Source organism: Rattus norvegicus, chromosome 14, assembly GCF_036323735.1.
Source record: "Rattus norvegicus strain BN/NHsdMcwi chromosome 14, GRCr8, whole genome shotgun sequence".
NCBI classification, from domain to species: domain Eukaryota; kingdom Metazoa; phylum Chordata; class Mammalia; order Rodentia; family Muridae; genus Rattus; species Rattus norvegicus.
Window position 1 is genome coordinate 33,526,648 of NC_086032.1, and position 20,690 is coordinate 33,547,337.

General features: G+C 39.0%; 1 protein-coding gene across 1 annotated transcript in view; it reads left to right on the forward strand.

Annotated features, from left to right (window-relative positions):
- Chic2 (cysteine-rich hydrophobic domain 2) overlaps positions 1-19,534 on the forward strand; it is a 34,343-nt gene extending 14,809 nt beyond the window's left edge. Inside the window, exons 4-6 of the mRNA NM_001105736.2 lie at positions 14,426-14,482; positions 14,645-14,704; positions 19,069-19,534. Of these exons, the coding sequence (NP_001099206.1) occupies positions 14,426-14,482; positions 14,645-14,704; positions 19,069-19,119 (168 nt within the window). The 3' untranslated portion in view covers positions 19,120-19,534. The remainder of the gene's footprint in view (positions 1-14,425; positions 14,483-14,644; positions 14,705-19,068) is intronic.
- Positions 19,535-20,690: the final 1,156 nt, after the last annotated feature.

The following is a 20,690-nucleotide window of genomic DNA, read 5'->3' on the forward strand; positions in this document are numbered from 1 at the left end:
TTACCTCTCCTAACATACAAGTTCTTGGAGGGGTTGCTTCAAATCCAACCTGTAACAGAAGTTGTCAGTAAGGAGTAATATTATTACTAGTACTGTGAAAGTACCCATAGAGGAGATAAAATGTTTACAGTAAAATCATACAGATTATTTTATTTTTGCACTTTCCATTTTCTCTATAATGAATATACACTGACTCTGTGATTAGGAAAACTAATCTGAAGACCTAATTTTCGCTGCTTTTAATGAAAAAGTTCCAAGATGTTAGTTCCAAGATATGCCAAAATAATGTAAATCAAAAGTTGGTTTTTTGTTCGGTTGTTTTAGTTTTTGTATTTTTGAAGACATTGTCTTACTCCTTGAACTTGACAGGCCTGAAACTCGCTGTAGGTAACAGGTTAGCCTTGAACTAAGAGATCTGCCTGTCTCTGCCTCCCAAGTTCTCTAGGTTTGTGCCACCATGCCCAACACAGCACCATTGTTTTTGTTTTCTTGCATATTATATTTACATGTGTGAAATTGATGTACTATTCAGCCATGTGTGGTGACTCAGGTATGAAATTCTAGTACTCAGGCTGAGACGCTACAAAGTAAGTTAAGGCCAGCGGGGAGAATGGAAGGGTGGGGGAGCAGGTGTCAACCAGGTTGCTGTGAATGTTTTTCTATGGAAATGTTTAATTTTTGTGCTAAATAATGGCAAGGAAATGAAGGAAGCCACATTTAATTTGTTACTTGATTTCTATTACAAAGTCAGAGGTATATTCTACTGCAGGTACTGTAACAAGTGTATAAAGGCCAGAGGACAACATTGTGGAGTCAGTTCTCTTCTACCTTTAAGTAGGTTTTAAAGTTGATCTCAGGTCATTGAGGTTGTATGACTGAAGTTTTTTGCTGGCCCTACTTTCTTTTAAGATTTTTACCCCATAATTCTTGCCAGATTGTCTCTAAGCCTCAAAAATTCCCTACTACCAGTCTTTGGATAGACAGTTGAATTTTCTGATCTTCTTCAGGTCTGTCTGTCTCTCTCTCTCTCTCTCTCTCTCTCTCTCTCTCTCTCTCTCTCTCTCTCTCTCTCTCTCTCTCTCTCTGCCTTCCTCCGTTCAGGCGTTGCTGTTATCTGTGGCTCCAGCTCATGTACTACTGTGGTAGCTTTGCCTTTTGGATCTGGCCTTGGTTTTGAGATCTGATCTGATCTTATCTCCCCCCCCCCTTTTTTTTTTACTTTTTAAATGAATAATACAAGATATTTTAATATGTGGATGGTTTATTTAAAAAACAAAAGTGAATACCTCAGTTCTCTATACATTTCCCTGCCTTGAGTATAAACTCTATAACATGAATATATATGGAGAGTACTAGCACCTTTGTAAGATGGGAGATAGGATATCAGGAATTTCCAACCCTTCATTGTCATGGACCACTTTGGTAGTCTAATAATACTATAGCTTATTCATGTTTACGCTAAGTGAGTACCTTCCTGCCAGATAAAAATAGACTTTGTTCTAAAACAAAACAAAACAAAGTGCCTCAAAACAACCAAGAAACCTCTAAAGTGCTTTAAGGCAATTATCAAATCTTCATTAACATATGAAATAAGGTCGCAGATCCATGGTGATCTGGTCTGATGGAAATAATCTATGATTTTTACAAGTGTTCAAAGCACCATTCCTGTTTGGTCACTACAGTTAATGTTCACATTGATAGCTGAAGAAGATGCATTTCAACTAGAGGTAAAAATCAAGATGCAGGGTTGGAGAGATGGCTCAGCCTTTAAGGGCACTGACTGTTCTTCCAGAGGTCCTGAGTTCAAATCCCAGCAACCACATACATGGTGGCTCACAACCATCTGTAATGGGATCTGATGCCCTCTTCTAGTGTGTCTGAAGACAGCGACAGTATACTCACATACATAAAATAAATCAATAAGTCCATCAATATCAAGATGCATTTTTATTCTTGTTGGTTTTGTGGACTCTGACAATTTGTCTAGGCATTCCTTATTAAGAGGCCTTGAAGGGGTAGAGGTGTAGCTCAGTTGTAAGACACTTGCCCAAGATTGCAAGATCCATTGTTTGATCCCCAACATGACACACAGACACACACATACTTATATACCTACACACCTACTTGGCATTAGTATTTTAAAAGTGGGCTAAAGTGCAGCCCGATCTTTAGCTTGGGAACCCCTCTTATTTGTGACCAGAATCTTTTTACATGGCTGTGATTGTCTCTGACTTCAGTATAAGTCAGGACCCAAAATATACTTTATTATGCAATTTAAAGCTCACCATCGGGCTGGAGAGATGGCTCAGCGGTTAAGAGCACTGACTGCTCTTCCAGAGGTCCTGAGTTCAATTCCCAGCAACCACATGGTGGCTCACAACCATCTGTAATGGTGACAGTGTACTCATATAAATAAAATTTAAAAAAAAAAAAAGCTCACCATCTTCCTCACAGTAATCCCTAATTTAGGTAGTTAGATTGCTTTGCCTTTAAAACTTGATGTCAGCTGGTGATGCACATCTTTCATCCTAGCACTCAGGAGGCAGAGGCAGCTGGATCTCCGAGCTTGAGGCCAGCCTGGCCCCATAGGGCTACACTGTGATACTTTGTCTCAAACAGAACATCAGCAACAACCTCAAAAAACAAATCCCTGTCTCCATCTTGTTCCAGAGAGTCTGTCTATGATGTTATTATTAGTTATTGTATTTATGCCTTCTAGATTGCCTTTCTTTTAATACTACCTTAGTTTTTGAGAATTATCTTTTATAATTTAAAAATAAAATTTCAGTATAATGCTTTACAGTGTTTATGAATGCAATGCTACAGAGCTACTCATAGTCAAGGTACATAGCTTTTTTTTTTTCCCCAAAAGCCTTTCTTGTACTGATGGTCATTGCTCCATCTGTCCGAATAGTCTTTGTCTTTTCTAGAGTTTTGGTATCAGTGAAATTATCTAGTTTGTGTAGCCTTTTCGTCCTGACTCCTTTGTTTTCGCTCAGCACATTTGAGATGTATCTATTCTGTTTTATACACTATGGTTTACTCCTTTTCCATTGTGAGCAGTTTTATCATGTCTTCTCCAGTGTGTGGAGGGGTCTTTCACAGTTTGTTTATCCATTGACAGCTGGAAGACATTGGACCGTGTGTGGTTTGAGTGATTCTGAGTAAGGCTTACTTTATTTTCATGTGCATATAAATGTGGGATTACTGGGTCACGTAGTAGTTGTGCGCTTTATTTGAAGAGAAACTTCTTTTTAAAAACCCTCCTTTCCAAAGTGTCAAGTAATTTTGCATCCACACAAGCATTGTGTGGGGTTGCAGTTGCTCAGGGTCCCTGCCAGGGCGTGGCAGTGTTTGGAACTGGCAGTCGTTCTGGTGGATATGTTCTCTACTTCTAGTTGCCTTGCCCTTGTGAGTAGTGACACTGTGTTTATTTGCCACTAATACAGCTTCCCTTTTAGTATTTGAGGGCTGTGAAATGTTTCTCAGTGGTAGAGTGCTTTCCTACTATGTGCAAGGTTTTCAGCCTGTAGTACTACAAAGTAAGAAATGAAAGAGTTGAAGCAAATTGCCCTCTTCTCCTGTTTTTAGCATGGGGTCTCACAGTGTAACTCTGGCTGGCCTCAGTTTCAGAAAGATCTACCTGCTTTAGATTCAACTCCCATGGCAGCACATGAGATTAAAGGCAATGCCATCACACTTAGCCTTCTTATTTATTTATTTATTTGTTTGTTTGTTTGTTTGTTTAGCACAAACCTACTTTTATTATTTACTTGTCATTAGTTTAAATCCATGAGGGATGTAGCATCCACATATTCTCGTCCAATGTCCATAGCAGAAAGCAGGAGGGTTGCTTTGGAATTTGACACAAGCTATGCCATTGTTGGGCACTGATAATCCCAAATTATACTGGTTTTGCTCAGTTTGTCACCAGAAGGATTATGCTATCACTTGCTTTGAACCAATTAGATCTCTTCTTACCCAAGAAGAATTTGATTTCACCTTGGACATAAATACTTTTGATTTTAGACCAGCTGTGTGGTCCCTTTGGTTTTAGAGACCCCATACCTACAGATAACAAATAAATGGCCTCAAAGACTTCTAGACATATTCACCTTTATAAGTGCTTTTCTCAGCAGACCTCATGACTTCAAGATGGAGGAGAGGACGTCTTGCTGTTTAAAACTAGTTATTTGTCGGTGTGAGATTTTTTTTTAAGTGATGGAGTGCTTACTTAGCTTTCAGAATGACCTGTCTTTGAACCCCAGCACTGAAGAGAGGCAGGGTGAAGAATATAAAAGAGTATTTTGAAAGGCTCTTTTATTATTTTTGTGTTTGTGTGCCTGTCTGTGCGAATCATGTGTACAACTGCATGCATGAGCCTATGGAGGCAGGAAGAGGGTGTCACATCTTCTGAAGACAAAGTTAGAGGTGGTTGTGAGCCTCGTGTGGGTACTGGGAATTGAACCCCAGTCCTCTGAGCCATCTCTCCAACTTCAAATCTCTGACTTTGTAAGATGGTTGTTTTCTTTGTTGAGTTGGACAGGGTCTCATTATGTAACCTGTATAGCGGCTTGAACTCTGTGTCATCCTGGAGTGTTGGAGTACAAAGCATGCGGTGTTGTGCCGGGCCTGAGAATATCTAGTGTAAGCACCTTGCTAGGTGTATGTCAGTATTGTTATTCTAGTATATAGCCTGGCTTTTCTCTTTTCTTAGCAATGTTTGGCAGAGCTGAAGTTTTGATTTTGGTGGTCTAGTTTATCACTTAAAAAAATGTGCTCTCGGTTGGGGATTTAGCTCAGTGGTAGAGCGCTTGCCTAGGAAGCGCAAGGCCCTGGGTTCGGTCCCCAGCTCCGAAAAAAAAAAAAAAATGTGCTCTTATGCTGGGCTCACAAATCCCAGCTTGTAGGAGGCAGAGGCTTGCATCTCTGTGAGTTCCAAGCCAGCCAGGGCTGCATAGTCAAACTTTGTCTCCAAAAAGAGAAAAAAAAAAAAAGAAAAAAAAAAGAGAGAGAGAGAAATAAAATAGTGCCTTTACTCTCATGTCTACTATTTTGCCTAAAGCAAAGTTGTGAAGATTTTGATCTCTCCTGTATTTTGTGTATAGGTATCACAAGGAGAGGAGGTCAAAGTTCATGTTTTGACATATGACTCTCTAGGCTTTATAAATCGTATTTGTATGAATCCCTTTCTGGATTTCATTAAGTTCCATTGGTGTTGGCCTTAACCTGACTCTCACACTTTCTTATTTACTGTGCTTATTTATTTTAACAAAATGTTCAGTGATGTGAGTCTTGCAAATTTGTGTGTCATCCCCACCCCCTTGAGTTGGGATCTCATGTGGCCCAGACTAGTCTTGAGCAGAAGACCAAAACTCTGATCTTCTTGCCTCTGCTTCATAAGTGCAGGAATTGAGCATGTGTTTATTAGGGGCTGGGAGCCAACTCTGCTTTGTGCTTGCAATTGCGGCGGGGCTGTATCAACTGAGCGACATTTTTAGCCCTGGAATTTTTTTCTTTTTCAAGATTTTTTTTTTTTTGATGATTAGTTTTTCCATGTAAATTTTAAGTTCAGCTTGTTAACAGCTACACCAACTAATGACTTTTGAGGTTTTATGTATATGAGTAAAGTTTTGCCTGCATGAATGTTTGTGTATCATGTCCTGTAAAGAGAAGGCTCCCCTGCAACAGTGTCAGTACCCTTGATCCTGTGAAGGCCCTGAACTTTATTGATACTTGGAGAAGAGTCCAGTCTAGAACTGGAGTTCTCAGTGTAAAGACAAACCATATCTCAAAGCCTAGTTGTGGAGAGAATAGCATAGGACCATTTTTCATTAAGGAAGAACGGCTTTTAGAAGCTGGAGAGATGGCTCAGTGGTTAAGAGCAGAGGACCTGAATTTGGTTCGCAACACCTGTCAGGCAGCTTACAGCCGCTAATAACTCCAGGGGATCTGATGGCCCCTTTGTGGCCTTCACTGGCACCACACTCAGCATGCATACATTCATGTGCCACCTCTCCCATAATGAAAAACAAAATTTTAAAAGATTTCTTATTTAAATTTTTTATACAATGTATTTTGATCATGTTTTTACTCTCCCCCAACTCTCTACCTCCTCCCATCTCTCTACCCACCCAACTCCATGTGCTTTCTCTTCTCCTTCTCTTGTATCACTCAAAACTCAACACTGGACACTTTGTACATGGTCTCCAAAGAGAAACTAGTAACCACAACCAAAGACTTGGACTTGGAGGTTTGACAGTGGTGGAGTCCGGAAAGAGTAGGTGTGCTAGAAAGATCATTTTTGAGTAACAGAGGAAGAAATAAAGCACACTCACACCCACAGACGCAGTTCTGTATGCCAGTATGCTGTTATAACAGGAAGACAAAAGCGTGCCTCTAGTCTCCTCCTCCCACGTCCCCCACCTTTTCTTCCTGGTCTCTACCTCCGTCTATCAGGCAGAAAGTCTATCCCTGGTCCTCTCCCATTAGCTCTCGCCTGGAGTGGTGAGAGCAACCTACAGATATTTTCTTTTCTTTTTGAGACAATGTTAACTTGACACAGGCTAGAGTCGTTTGGGATTAGGCCCCAACTGAGAATCTCTCTGTAATAAGATTTTCCTGTTGGTGAGTCTGTGAGGGCAATCTTCTTTATTGATAATTGATATGAGAGGGTTCAGGTCACTGGGGGCTGCTTTACCACTAGACAGGGAGTCTTGGCTGAGCAGGCCATGGGGAATAAGCCAGGAAGTAGCACTTCTCCATGGCCCTCACTCTTCCCACCTCCGAGTCCTGCCCTGACTTCTCTCAATGATAGAGTATGATCTAGAGTGTACAGACAACTGAGAGTCGTGGCTTTTGCTTCTGCCATTTTTTTTAATGCTTGCTTTTATTTTTTATTTTTGCAGGACAATAAGCTACAACTTTGTTTTAAATAAATAAATAGCCTTGTATAGTTCAGATAATACAGATTGGCCTTGAATTTCCAATCTTTGTGTCTTTACTTCCTAAATGCTGAGATTATGGATGAGTACCATTTTACCTGGCTTTGCTTTACTTTATAAGACTTGGTTTAGGAACTCGGGTTCTGTCTTAGTTACTGTTCCATTTCTGTAAAGAGACACCATGACCAAAGCAACTCTTGTAAAAGAAAGCATTTACTTAAGGGGCTAGCAGGTTTCAGAGGCTTAGTCCATTGTCATCATGGCTGGGAGCCTGGTGGCCAGGAAGTGAGGAGCTGGAGAAGTAGCTGAGAGCTACCTCTCATCTGAAGTGTGTGTGTGTTGCCCAAGGCATGATGGAAATGACTGATTGAGACTGAGACTGACTGGACCTGGTGTGGCCTTTTGAAACCTCTATGTCTACCCCTAGCTATACACTTTTTCCAACAAGATCACACTTACCTCCACAAAGTTATACCTCCTAATCCTAATCCTTCTCAAACAAGGCCACTCCAAAGTCACTAAGCACTCAAATATATGAGCCTACGGTGGCCATTCTTACTCAAACCACCCTCAAACCACCGCAGGGTCTTACCAGTGTAAGTACACATGGTTTCTAGTGAACCTCCCCCCCCCCCATTCTGTCTTTTAAAAAAACTTGTAAATTTTTAAAAATAAAACAAAACAAACCTTGCGGATTTATTCAAACAGAGGTGAGTGTGAGCTGGAGAGATGGCTCAGCCATTAAAAGCGCTTGTGCTCCTCCAAAAGAACTTCAGTTCAGTTCCCATCACCCATTAGTGAAGCCGTCTGTAACTTTAGTACTAGGGATTGCAATGACTCTGGTCTCTTCAGGCACCTGCACTTGTGTGCACATACCCAGGTACAGATACTCCCATTTACACACAGTTACAGATCATGAACGCCATCTCAAAGAGAGGTGATGCAGTGCAGAAGAACCAGGAGACCGAACTGAAGGGACTGAGTGCTCTTTGTCTAACTCTAGGCGTGGGATCTGGGGGTTTTCTGCTCTTTTGTCATTGTCTTCTCAGCATAAAATACAAGGAAAATAGTAGTTTTAAAATCTTATTTGAGATTTTTTTGAAGTTTTAAATTTGTAACTCCAGAAAAGTATTCTCATAAAAAACTGTTTGTATCTGAACAGTGTATTTATTTACTGTTGCTTCATTTTAAAGGAAGTGGCTCTTAACATAAATGAAGGTATTCATGTGGATATTGCTGATGTTTTGTGATAGGGTTTTATTATAGAGTCCAGGATGGCCTAGTCTTCTGCCTCAGCCTCCTCAGTTCTGGAATTTTTAGTACTCATATTATCATGTCCAGTTTGATATCTATTTTTAATTAAATAAAAATATTGCAAATGTTTAATAGTGTTATTGGGATCTTACAGCACTTTGCTGACTGAACCATTTTCTCAGCCCTCAGATTCAAATTCATGTGTGAAGTCCCAGGAACACTATTGAATGTTTAAAACTCAACATTTGCAATTTAAACATGTGTTTCAGTGTGATATCGTTGATGTGTGATGGCTCGTAGAAAGATGTGGTCTCTCTTTTGTGTTCAGTTGGCTGATAACCAGTACAGTTTTACTATCAAATACTGTATATTATAGTCCTAGGATGTCTCTATGTTTTCTACATTTCTATTTTCTTCTGAAGTTCTGTTTTCATTATTTTTTCTCTTCTGTTTTCTTGACTATATTAATCATATTTTTAGTTTGAGTTGGTTATTTAAGGCAGATAACCTGGTTAGTAGCTTAGGTAACTTACATGTAATAGCTGACATTTCTGTTAGGATAGCTTCAGAAATGTATTCTTTGCGTATTCATAGTTCTGTCCTGTGGTGGGAAGGACATGAGGTTGGTAGCTCTCAAGTATAACCTTGGTTTCAGATCACAGCCCCACTGTGTCCAACTGTAGCTTTAAGTTTCTTGTCCTAGAAGATTCCATTTTCATATGTAAAATGAAAGTAATTCAAGCTGCCTAATGGTCTTGTTGGGAGGAAAGCACCTAGCATGGTCAGAGTCTGAGTGGCAGCCGCACATGCCTGTTGCTCTTATTCTTGTTTCTCCCATTGTTTACTGCAGTTAGCAGGTGCCTTAGTCTGTGGGCCTTTCCTCACTGCCAGTTCTAAGACAAACAAAACTTACAACTCCCTAATGACTTTTTTATCTTAATGAAAGTTACTTGACTTACCAAGTTTTTCTAATTTTCTGCTGTTATTTGAAATTAAATTTTAGTTTAAAAAATCTTTTCAAGGAATTTTTTCAAATATTCTTCTCAGATATCAATTTTCTTAGCAGTATTTTATATATGTGTTCATGTGTCCTTTTCTGGAAAAAGTTGAAAATGTTCATTATTCTTTTTTTTTTTTTCTTTTCTTTTTTTTCGGAGCTGGGGACCGAACCCAGGGCCTTGGACTTGCTAGGCAAGCGCTCTACCACTGAGCTAAATCCCCAACCCCATGTTCATTATTCTTAAAGTACCAGAATAACCTCTAAAAAATTAAGATTCACTTGCTAGCCTGATGAAGTGTCACGCCCTTGTGCCTGGCTGAGCTCCTTAAAAGTCACCCAAGTGCTCCTGCTGGGCAGAGGGCTCCCCACCTAATTGCTCCACTAGCGGCAGGCACGTCTGAAGGCTGGCCCGGCTGCCGTGTGCCCGGCTGCCCTGTGCCCGGCTGCCCTGTGCCCGGCTGGGCTGCTCGGTCTGAGCGCAGTGTCCACACGCTGATGTTTAGGTTTTACATAGAGGAAAGACATTCCTTTGAGGAACCGGTTCATATTTCTGTTTATCTTGGCAAATTCCCGGTTTGGTATGTCTAACTATACTGAGATACACTTTTTGAATTTTAGCTCACTGGAATGTGGGATTTAACATTAATCCAGAACAAACGGAAGTGAATCACTGTAATTGTCTCTTTAAATTGAAATGCACTCTAGATTATATACAGTTTCCTCCTGAAAGCCTCAAAACCACTGTTGTCCCACTTATTTCTACAGTTTTCATTTTTGTAAATGCATAAGCATGGATCCTTTCTTTGAAGAACATGTCAGGATTAAAAATAGAATCCCAATGCTTTAGAGGTGTCATTCTAGTTACACCCTAACTGATGAGTTACAAACTTAGCAGTTTGAACAAGAACTGGAGCATTTGACTCCGACGTTGTTTAGTACAATGGACACTTCTAGTTCAAGTAAATTTTAATTGCAGGTTTAAGTTGTTGAACTTAATAAATGTTTGTAAAAATTTGAAAAACTTATTTTTTTCAAACAACTGATTGTGAGTGTGTCTAACTGTCCTTGTCCTGTAAAACTTACTTATGTTTAGTGGCTCAGAATGTGAACTTGGGATGGCAGTATTACTTTATTCCTTAGGAAGGTAGAATGTTTTGGGGCAGTTACAAAAAGGCCTTATAGTAAAGCAAAATTTAATCCTAATTTTCTGTTTTAGTAGTTGAGGTTTTACTCTTTTAGGCTTACTTTTATTTGCTTCTCAATTCTTCTTTAGAGTTAAAACTGTATGCCATATTCAATATTGCTGATTAATCATCTTCTTAACCATCTCATGAACTCTAATCTTTTAGTTTGCTTTGTAATTTTTACGTTCTGACTCTTTTCCACAGTTCTATCAAAAATTTGTACCAAAGGCAACAAAAATAAAGCCAAATGCTTAGTTTAAGTCTGCACTGCCTGTTCAGTAGTTGAAGTAGTTTTGAATTTTAGTCACTCTTGTACAGCCAAGCAACTATATTAGAACTAGCTAATAGTGAGAAAATATATAACTGTAAAGATATTGAAATGAAAAATATGTTAGTATTATTGTGTAAAATTGTCATTCAGAATAACTCTGATGAGGAAGGTTGATGGGGTCTAGATGCTTGGAGCTGGCATTCTCAATCAGGTCCACTGCATGATAGCATCTCACAAAGACGTGTTTTGCTTACATGGTGTAAGCTGGTGGTCTTGGTCCTTTTAACTCAGGACTGCATGTAATAAAAGTAGGTTTCTTGTTGGTAGCCTAAGCAAAAAGGACTGGGGATTCATGGTAAAGAACTACTAACCTGTCTTTCCACCCCAGGGGTGAGTACTGAAAGGGATTAAGGCCACTGTAGGGAGCTTGTCCTGAAGCCTGCCTGCACTGCCCTTTCTCCTGTTCTTTCAGCTAAACAGAAGATTTTTAGTTCCCATGGCTATCAATCTGGTGTTTTTCTCAAGCACTGCATTCTTTTAAGAAAGCTAATATGACTTATTTTTAGAAGTTGGCCTAGAAGGATAATGTTTTGTTGGTATTTCATATTCGATTTGTATATTTTTTCTGATCCATATTAACTTAAAATATTTTGAATTTGCAAAGCAGTATAATCACTTAAAGCTAAATGACAAGTATTTATTTATATGATTAGATTTGCTGGTCTACTTAATAGATAACAGATTTAGCTTTGTGAATTTTATATTTCTTTAGAATAGCTATCTGACAACCCTGTGGACATAAACTCTTAACTTTTATTTCTAGATGACTATAATTAAAATGTTCTTTCTTTTCACTGAAGTTTAAAAGCTTTGAAATAGCTTTTATAATGCTGAAAAGTCATATTTTCCCCACTATCTGCCAAATTGGTATTGTACTTCATCCTGAAAATATATTTTGATTTTTGTGAACTAAAAATAATTGCATAGTATGAAACATTCTCTATGGTTAAACCTTTTTTCTTCCATTTAATTTGATCTTTTGTTGTTACTAACAAATAATTTGTGGCAGTTTCCTTTTTACTTTTTAAAAAATCATTACCAGAATCACTCTGCTTGTCACCTTAGTGTGCTAGAAATGTTGTACTCAGACCAAGGGTCCTTTCTGTCTTTGTGTGTTCTCACCTGCTCCTCCTCACTGTAAGTCACCCGACATGTCAAGTGGATGGATTGAGCTGCACGTGCAACGGCCTTTGTCACCTGTCACGCAGGAGAGAAGTCTTGCACAAGTGCTAATTCACAGCTTTGCTTCAGACTCCAACAGTGTAGAAATATTGAATATTTAGATGATTATACAGAATATGGCCTATCTAAAGTTGTTTGCTTTAGAATTGGTAATATTGTTGGATACAATTATTATACCCAACCCTATCATTAAGCTCCTAATTAGAGACAAAGAGTAAATTCCAAGTTTGTACATAAATATTTTAGAATTTCAGATTCATACTTTGCAATTATTTTTTACACAAATATTGGTATAGCAGTTGATATAAGTAAAAGTTAATGTTTTTAAATTGGTAAATGCCATGTGTATGTGTATATGTATGGTGTTTACGTATGCATGATAATTGGATGTTTTCACCGCATAGCATCACTTAAATTTCTGATAACTTGCTGGCATAATAAAAAAAAAAACCACTCTGAGTAATAAAACTTGCAGAATGTAGTTGTTTCTAGGGACTATTTTTATATAATTTTATTATTAACAAACTTCAAAAGCTACTTCTTCCTACCCTATTTCTTTAACTTCCCCCATCCCCTTTTAAACCATCAGAAAAAGTAAAACCTCAAATTGTATAGTAATCTTAATCTATTATTAAAAGATCCTAGAAAGGAAGATTACAAGGTGGATTCAGGTTTTGAAATGGTTTTACCATTGGTTTAGCAGCGGGTGGGCAGGCAGATGCCTGCTCATAGGAGAGCCTATTGCCATTTTCACCATTGATAGAGTAGCCTTTCAGAGTCAATGAGCTCTGTCAATGTGAGCTTGTCAAGGCTACAACTTCATAGACCTGAGAGGCGGTTTGAGAGGTCAGCCCTTTTCAGGTCCGCTGTGATGCAAATGAACTTTAATGCTTAAACAACTATTGGAATTTTTATGTCTGCTCCTTGTTCTTCTTTCCTCACAAAGTCATTGACGAGACATTCAGTGCTTTTTAAATTGGAAGTTGCATTGTGCTAAAGACCTAGTACAGATTTACGGAGGGCTGAAAGCAGTTAGATCATGTTCTTTTCATGGTGCGATTAGAATCAAATCGATTTCCCTGCAGCCTTCAGCATTCAGATGGCAATTTTAACAAAGCTTGGGGGCTAGACAAGGGACAAAAGGACTGAACTGAATGTTAATTACACTCTGCAGCCTTATTTTCTTTTGATTTGGGGCTGACTGGCAACTAAATTAACAAAAAGTGTGACCATAACTGCTGCCCTATTTTCATTTAAAAGGAGAGCTGCCTCTAAAAGGCTATCTTACAAAGAAACAAGTGAGGGCTGCTGATCATTGCTAACAAGGGCACTTTTTCTTCAAAATTCTTGCCAAAAAAGACTGCTCAAAAACTGTAATAAATTAGTCATTGACATATTATTGTCAGAAAGTAGCTGATTTTCCTATTTTCGTGACATAAGATTGGAATGTATAAGCACTCGTGGTGATTTGTTGGTAGCTCCGAGTTATAATTGGCGTCTGTGTGACTTCAGTGCCTGTAGTTGCTGAGCGTGCTGAAGCGTACGTCATGCTGGACTGGACTCAGTAGAGACTTCAAGTAAATCCTAATGTTTTTATCTCACAGTCTTCAGAACCAGCTTGTCCCTCCGGGTTTTCGCCTCACTCCTTGGTTGGCATGCAGATTTTATGTGGTTATCAGTACTTACCGACTTACCTATTTATAACATACACATATATAACGTACTGTTATTTACTTACTTACATTTAAAATCAGTGGACCTCGCTTCCTTCAAGCCAGGGCTGCATCCTGTTGATCACGTGGTGGTGCTGTCCCTTCCACACCTGCAGTGTTAGTCACCTGGCTCCACACATTAGCTCCTTATTCACACTCAAGCAAGAAGCATCATGTGCGTGCCCTGAGGCTGCACTGCAGCACCTAGGGAGATCAGTGGCTCGGCTGAGTCCTGAAAGGACTGCTGCATTAAGAATGGGATCTTACTCTCAGATATGACTTTTATGTTGCTTAAATAAAAATTGGGCTCTGTTTGAAAACTGCACTAACCAGCATAGTGGTTTTCTCATATGGTCCTAAAATTAGTTTGGTTTGGTAGCTTTATTAACCTTCATTATTAGTTTTTTTAGACTTAACCTAAAGGCCATTTGTTTTGTTAGTTAATATTTAAATTATTATTGTTTTAAAATAGAGATTAAGGAATGTTCATTACTATTTAAATACTGTAAAGTGTTTTCTAAAGAAGTGAGGGGTTAAGTTTAAATTTGACAAATGACATTTGCTTTTAAGACTAATAGTTTTAAGTCAGAAGTGCAAAATAAAAACTTTTAAAATATTTGATATATATTTCCAAGAAAATTCATGTTTATTTACAAACTAGTGTTTCTGATGAGGTTGCTGCTTAGTGCTAGACCATGGCGTGCAGACCACGCTTGCCTGTCGTGGGTTTTTACTTCTTCCCCTTTCACACAAAAAGCAGCTGCAAAACAGCTTTTCTAAAACCAGTCACGAGTGAACTCTCCTCATTTGTCTTCCAGACACGAAGATCGATTGAGAAGTTATTAGAATGGGAAAACAATAGGTTATACCACAAGGTGAGTCCTGCGGGGAGCAGCTTGGTACTGTTGGGTCTGAATCGCACAGTCTGGAAACAGATGCTTTTGTTGGACTGAAAATATGAGAGGTGGACGAATGGGTGAGCCTTGTGCCCAGGAAAATGGAGCTCATTTCTCTTCTTTTGCCATCCTCATGTCTAGCTGTGCTTGCACTGGAGACTGAGCAAAAGGAAATGTGAAACGAACAACATGATGGAATATGTAAGTTAAAGGGCTGTTTTGTGAGTTTCTCTATTAAATGATCATTTATTTTGTTTCTGATCTTATTCTTTCCATGATTATTAATCAGCAAAGGTGTCAGGAGCTTAATCTCCCTGGTGCAAGGATTTTCTACGGTTCACAGATGCCTGGGTTTCATGTGCAGGACTGATTTATAAAGTTATGAATGACTTGAAAACAAGGCTTCACTGTGTTCTGAAAAATAATAAATTAATTGCCAAGATAAAATGGCCTGAACATGTGTTGATGGAGTGTGAAATTTTAGATGCTGTATAAAGAATAACCACAACCTTGGTTACGCAGCACGTCAGATATGGCGTTTTGTATAATGCTAATGAGTTTCCAAGTATGGAGGAGAACCTTTCAGCCAAGCCGCTGGAGCCTGAGACGCCTTTATAGAGTGAGTGGCTGTCTGTTCCTCAGGGCTGCAGTGAGCTTTGCAAAATGCTACTAGAACATTGCTTTGTACAGTTACCTTAAATGTAAACAGATGTTGACCAACCTGTCTTGTCCTTTAAAAGGTGGCTCACTTTGCCTACACGTACATAGTATACACACAGTTATTTTAGACATTTATTGATGCCCTGACTTAATTTGAATAATTGTTCTTTTTGGGAACAGAATGCTTTAAGAAATTATGAATTTACTAATTCTCCCTTGAGCTTGAGTGTTTTACTTTAAAACATGAAGAGGTTATTAGATTAAAGAAAGATGATTGAAGAAAGGAGTTAATTGTTGAAACTAAAACCAGTCTTTGTGAAAGACCCACTGTTATATTTTTGAGGAATTTTCTCTGTTCTTTGAAAATAACTCTCACTGTGTGCGCTCTGTGTGTGTGAGCGCGCGTGTGTGTGTGTGTGAGCGCGCGTGTGTGTGTGTGTGTGAGTGTGTGTGTGTGAGTGTGTGTGTGAGTGTGTGTGTGTGTGTTAAAAGTGTTCACGTCGTTGGAAATGACCCTGAAACCATTTCTTGGCTCTTTCATTACCAAATAGCCAAATCTTTCTCTTCTAAAACATGAAGAGAGATTTTATGCATTCTCTCTGCAACCTCCAAACTATTTGTTTACAAACTAAGGAATTCAGGGTTCACCGGAGAGAGACACATGCGGCTTCTTTATAACATAAAAAGGCACAACTGAGAGCCTCCTGTGCGACTGACCTGGCAGGTGCTGTCACTTCATCCCTGGTGGGAAGACGCCCGCTACCTATGGAGGGACAGGGCAGCAGTAGCTGTTTGGGACATTTCCAGGGTTTCATGAAATAATAATTTGTTATTATGTATTTATAAACCAAAACACCAAGCTTAAACAGGAAGCTTTAATTACCTTTTGATGTTTCTAAATTTACTTTGGAAAGGAGAAAAAAAAGCTAGTCCCATATTGGATATAGTCCAATGGTAGAGCATGTGTCTACACACAAGGGGTTGGATCTCTTGTATTGGTATAAGAAAAATCTAAATTCTGTGACTTCTAAGTGGAGCTGTATGAAAAATGTTCGTTCATACATTATATGCACTGAACTTTTTTTAATCTTTATGAAATTCTTTCATTACAATTAAATTAGTAGCTCTTTAAAACATTCTGAACTGTATACTTCCTGAAAAATTTTAATTTACCTTGAATTTTTATATAATTAAGTGCTTTTAAATGAATTGTATTTCACATAATCATAGAAGGTATACAAAAAGTAATTTTTTTCTTTCTCTGTCTTTTTTTTTTTTCTTCTGAGACAGTGTCTGTGGAGCCCTGGCTGCCTGGGAACTTGCTCTGTAGACCAGGCTAGCCTTGAATTCACAGAGAGATTCTCCTGCCTCTGCCTCCCAAATACTGGAACTAAAGGCATGCACCGTCATTCTCGGCTTAAAATTAATTTTAAAGTGATTTTTAAAAAAGATATTAGGATGTGAATATTTGTGGTACTTGAACATAGGAATAAGCAAAGCTTGGAAAGCTCTGAAGCCTGTGAGCATTGTAGTCACAGTCTAGTAAGGAGAGCATGCCTCCTTCCCAATTACTTTGAACTTCTCTACCATGCATGCACTTTTGCCTATAGCTTATACAACTTTTTGTTAAAGTGCTTCCCCTTGGTTATGTTTTGACTGTTAGAAGTAATCTACAAAAGTACCAATGAAAAACTATTATTTTTGTTGTTGTTACTTGGGTATGAAGTACTTGTGGGGTTTGTGAACCAAACCATTTTCAGGAGACTGTTCTTTAAAACTAAGGCAGACTCAGACAGGCTCAATTGGGCTGGAGAGTTGGTTCCCCAGTTTAGAGTCCTTGTTACCTTTACAGAGAACTCAGGTTCAATTCTCTTAGAGAGAGAGAGAGAGAGAGAGAGAGAGAGAGAGAGAGAGTGTGTGTGTGTGTGTGTGTGTGTGTGTGTGTGTGTGTATGTGTTCTCGCAGACAAAACACAAATACACATAATATAATGAAAAATAGCCACTGTTTTACATTTTTTAAGTTTATACTGTAAAATAATATGCTCACCCCTGGAGCCTGGAATTTAAGAACACTACAGTAGAAGATGTGTTTGATACCAAAGTATGAATTCATTGTGAGCCTGCAAGCATTTAAGTAGTAAATACTAACTTTCAGAGCTTCAAAGAACCTTTTCATCCGGTCCAATCTATTATAGGTGAACACCATGAGATACAGGGAAGAGGAGCACAAAGACGCAGGGTTAAGGAAAAAGTACTTTCTGAAGAGATATACTTTTATTTTATATGTAGGAGTGTTTGGGCTGCATGTATGTTTGTGTACCAGATTCATGCCTGGTGCCATTGAAGGCCAAAAGAGGGCATCGGATTCACTAGGACTGGAGTTGGGAGTTGTGAGCTCCCATGTGGGTGCTGGGAACCTAACGCAGGTCCTCGGTAGGAGCAGCCAATGCTCTTAACTACTAAGCTCTCTTTCCAGCCCTGAGGAAAAATGTTAATAATTGGACAATTTCAAACGTGTATGATGTGTTTGTCACCCTTCTCTCTCAGTTTCCTTGTCTTCTTCCACTCCCAACTCCTCTGTAACCTTTCTTCCCAGCACTGCTTCCTCCCGTTTGTGTGTACTTACCGTTTCTTTGTTTTTAAAAATAACCTGTTGGGTTTAGTCAGGCTGCTGGCCTGTGCTTTGGTACAGATCATTTACTGGGTATTGGGCAACTTAGCAGAGACTCCGAGATGCTTCCTCTCCCAGCAGCTTTGCAGGAACTCCTCAGTAAGGGGTGGGTGAGGCTATGTGAGCCCTGTTCCACGTGTGCCCTGGAATCTGGACCTGTCAAAGCGAGTGCAGGTCACCACAGCTGCTGTGAGTTCAGGAGTACAGCAGCATGGTGTCCAGAGGACGGGGCTCTTCCTTACACTGGAGATGCTCTGCTTAGGGCCGAGCACTCAGCAGGCCTCAGCCTCAGTGAGAACTATTGTACTAGGCTAAGGGTGTCTTCCCAGTACACAGTAGATCAGGAAAGTGGCTTGGCTGACACCTAAGGCTTCCTGTAGGGTAACTAGAGAAAGAAAAGTATTTTTAACCAAGAATGGAAGTGTTCTTTTCTGAGACAAACCAGCAAGCCAATAGAAAATGCAAGTTCCCGGCCCAAAAGGTTAACTAAGCGTACAATCAGATTCCCCTTGTCAAAACAAGTCTGTGAGAAAAATGAGTTCCCAACCTTAGAAATTATTCAAATTATTCACATCAAATACAATAAAATGTTTTCCCTTTTTGTCAAAGATTTTTTTTTCCTTTGGTTGGGGTACTGGTGGTGAGACTAAACTGGAACTGGTTGTGCTGATCAGACTACCCTCAAACTCAAAGAAATGCCTGCCTCTGCCCCAAAAATCATTTCATTGATGAGGTTCTGGGTTATCAGATAAACGTCTGTTTTAATAACGATAAAATCTGGGTGGACATGCTGGCACATATGTTTAATCCTAGCACTGGGGAAGAAAACAATGTGGCCTACATAGGGGCTGTAGGCCAGTCAGGATCACATAGTAACCTGTCATTAAAAAAGATAAAATTAAAGTTGAAATATGCATGGATTCCAAAAGAACACTTTGTGTTTTGTCAGCTTGTATCAGCTGTGTCTGAGCTTCCCTCTGACCTTTCTATTGTATATAATGTATCTGCACTCCTCCATACCTTCCTGTGCCCTCCTGCTCACACCGTGCCTCCTGCCCTTCTCACTCTTCCCAGGTCTTCCCAGAAGCTCCTTCTAGCCTTAGGTCTTTTTTTTCCCCTAAAATATGTGTGTGTGTGTGTGTGTGTGTGTGTGTGTGTCTGTGTCTGTGTGTCTGTGTGTGTGTGTGTGTGTATTAAGTTGTTTAAAACATCTTTTTCTTCTCCTTTTACAGGTCATCCTCATAGAATTTTTACCAAAGACACCGATTTTTCGACCAGATTAGCATTTGCTTTATTTATAGAGACTTTCCAAGTGTGTTGTCTTTCCAATGGTGCCTTGCTTGGTGCTCTCCTGCTGGTGAAATGATGCTGGTTCTACAGAATCGGGTGGTGTTTTTGTTTGTTCTGTTTTTTAAATAACCGCATGTTCTATGTGTGCATAGTTGTCAAACTTTGCAAGTTATTTCATACAGATGTTTAATACTTAAGTTATTGTGCTCTTTTCTGTTATATATTCTGATTTTCAAGGATTACTTTTTGTATTCTCAAAAAAAAATACATTTGAACTTAGCATAAAAATGGCCAGCCTTTGTTATTTTGTCAACAAGTTTCACATACATAGTTCTTTGTCAATTCCTTAATATAGAAAAACATATTATTATCTGTTATAACATGCTCCTGTGCTGTTTTTTTTTTTTTTTTCTTCCCTTTAGAATTTGCCACAATAGTTATTTGAAAACTAAGTTTTCTCACATACATAGTCTTTGGGCCCTGAGCTGACCTTTCCCAGGAACCCCGCAGTTCCTGATGTGATGTCTCAGTAGATACAACTTAGCCTTATGAAGAACTGGCTGCCCTTTTGAAAATACCTGTCTTCAAAAGTGGTTAATTTCTCTAGACTAAGACACAATGGTGTGCACGGACCTACAGTCCGCTAGAGTTCAGGCTCAGTGTAGAGTGGCATCAGTTTCCCGAGTACCAGTGGGCAGGGCAGTGAGGAAGCTGTGCTCCAGTTACTGTCTGTTGTTCTGCAGATCTTACCTACAGGAGTAGAGAATTGTCCTTTTTAAAATTCGAAGTTAAACATGTTTCCCAATCTAACATAATTGTAGAACAGATATGTTTCTGAATACTTTGGAAAGGAAACAAAGTTCTAGAATTAAAAATCATCTGATATTTGAGACCCCACTGGTATATGGGTATAGAGCAGATCGTTACTAAGAAACGGAGGGCACTTTAGCACTATTTCCAGTCTCCCATTCACTTTCAATCTAGTTATGTGCTGTTTGGATTGATCAGGTTAGTGTGTTGATTTACATGTGCACATACATGCATTTTTCCTGTCTGGTTGTACATAGCTCCACACTGTATGTTTCTGAGTGGCCTATGTGTAGACTTTGGTTTTATAAGCCTAAAATTACACACATTTTAATGTGTGTCAAGAACTCGTTCCATACAGTTGTGGTATAGAGCAATAATGTGAATAACATTTGAAATTATATAAACTATGCTTAATAATTTGTAAAAAGAATTGGTACTCTCCTTGTATTAAACCTTTTAAATACCAATTTTGTTAATTTATATACCTATGTTTTTTAAAAGTGTTGCTTTGTACTTCTCTGAAGTACTGTGTTACACACACGCACATTTAATACCTAAATGCCAGTATCTCATATCCTATATGGGACATTCGAAATTGTCTTAAAAACTTTGACGCAATGCAGTCTCCTGTCTGTGCCCACCCCCAGTCTTTCGCACACCACAGGAACTAACAGCTTGAGTCCATAGAACACTTTTCTGTGACACACTCGGTGTACAAAGGGTTTTTTTGTTTTTTTTTTTGGTTTTTTTTTTT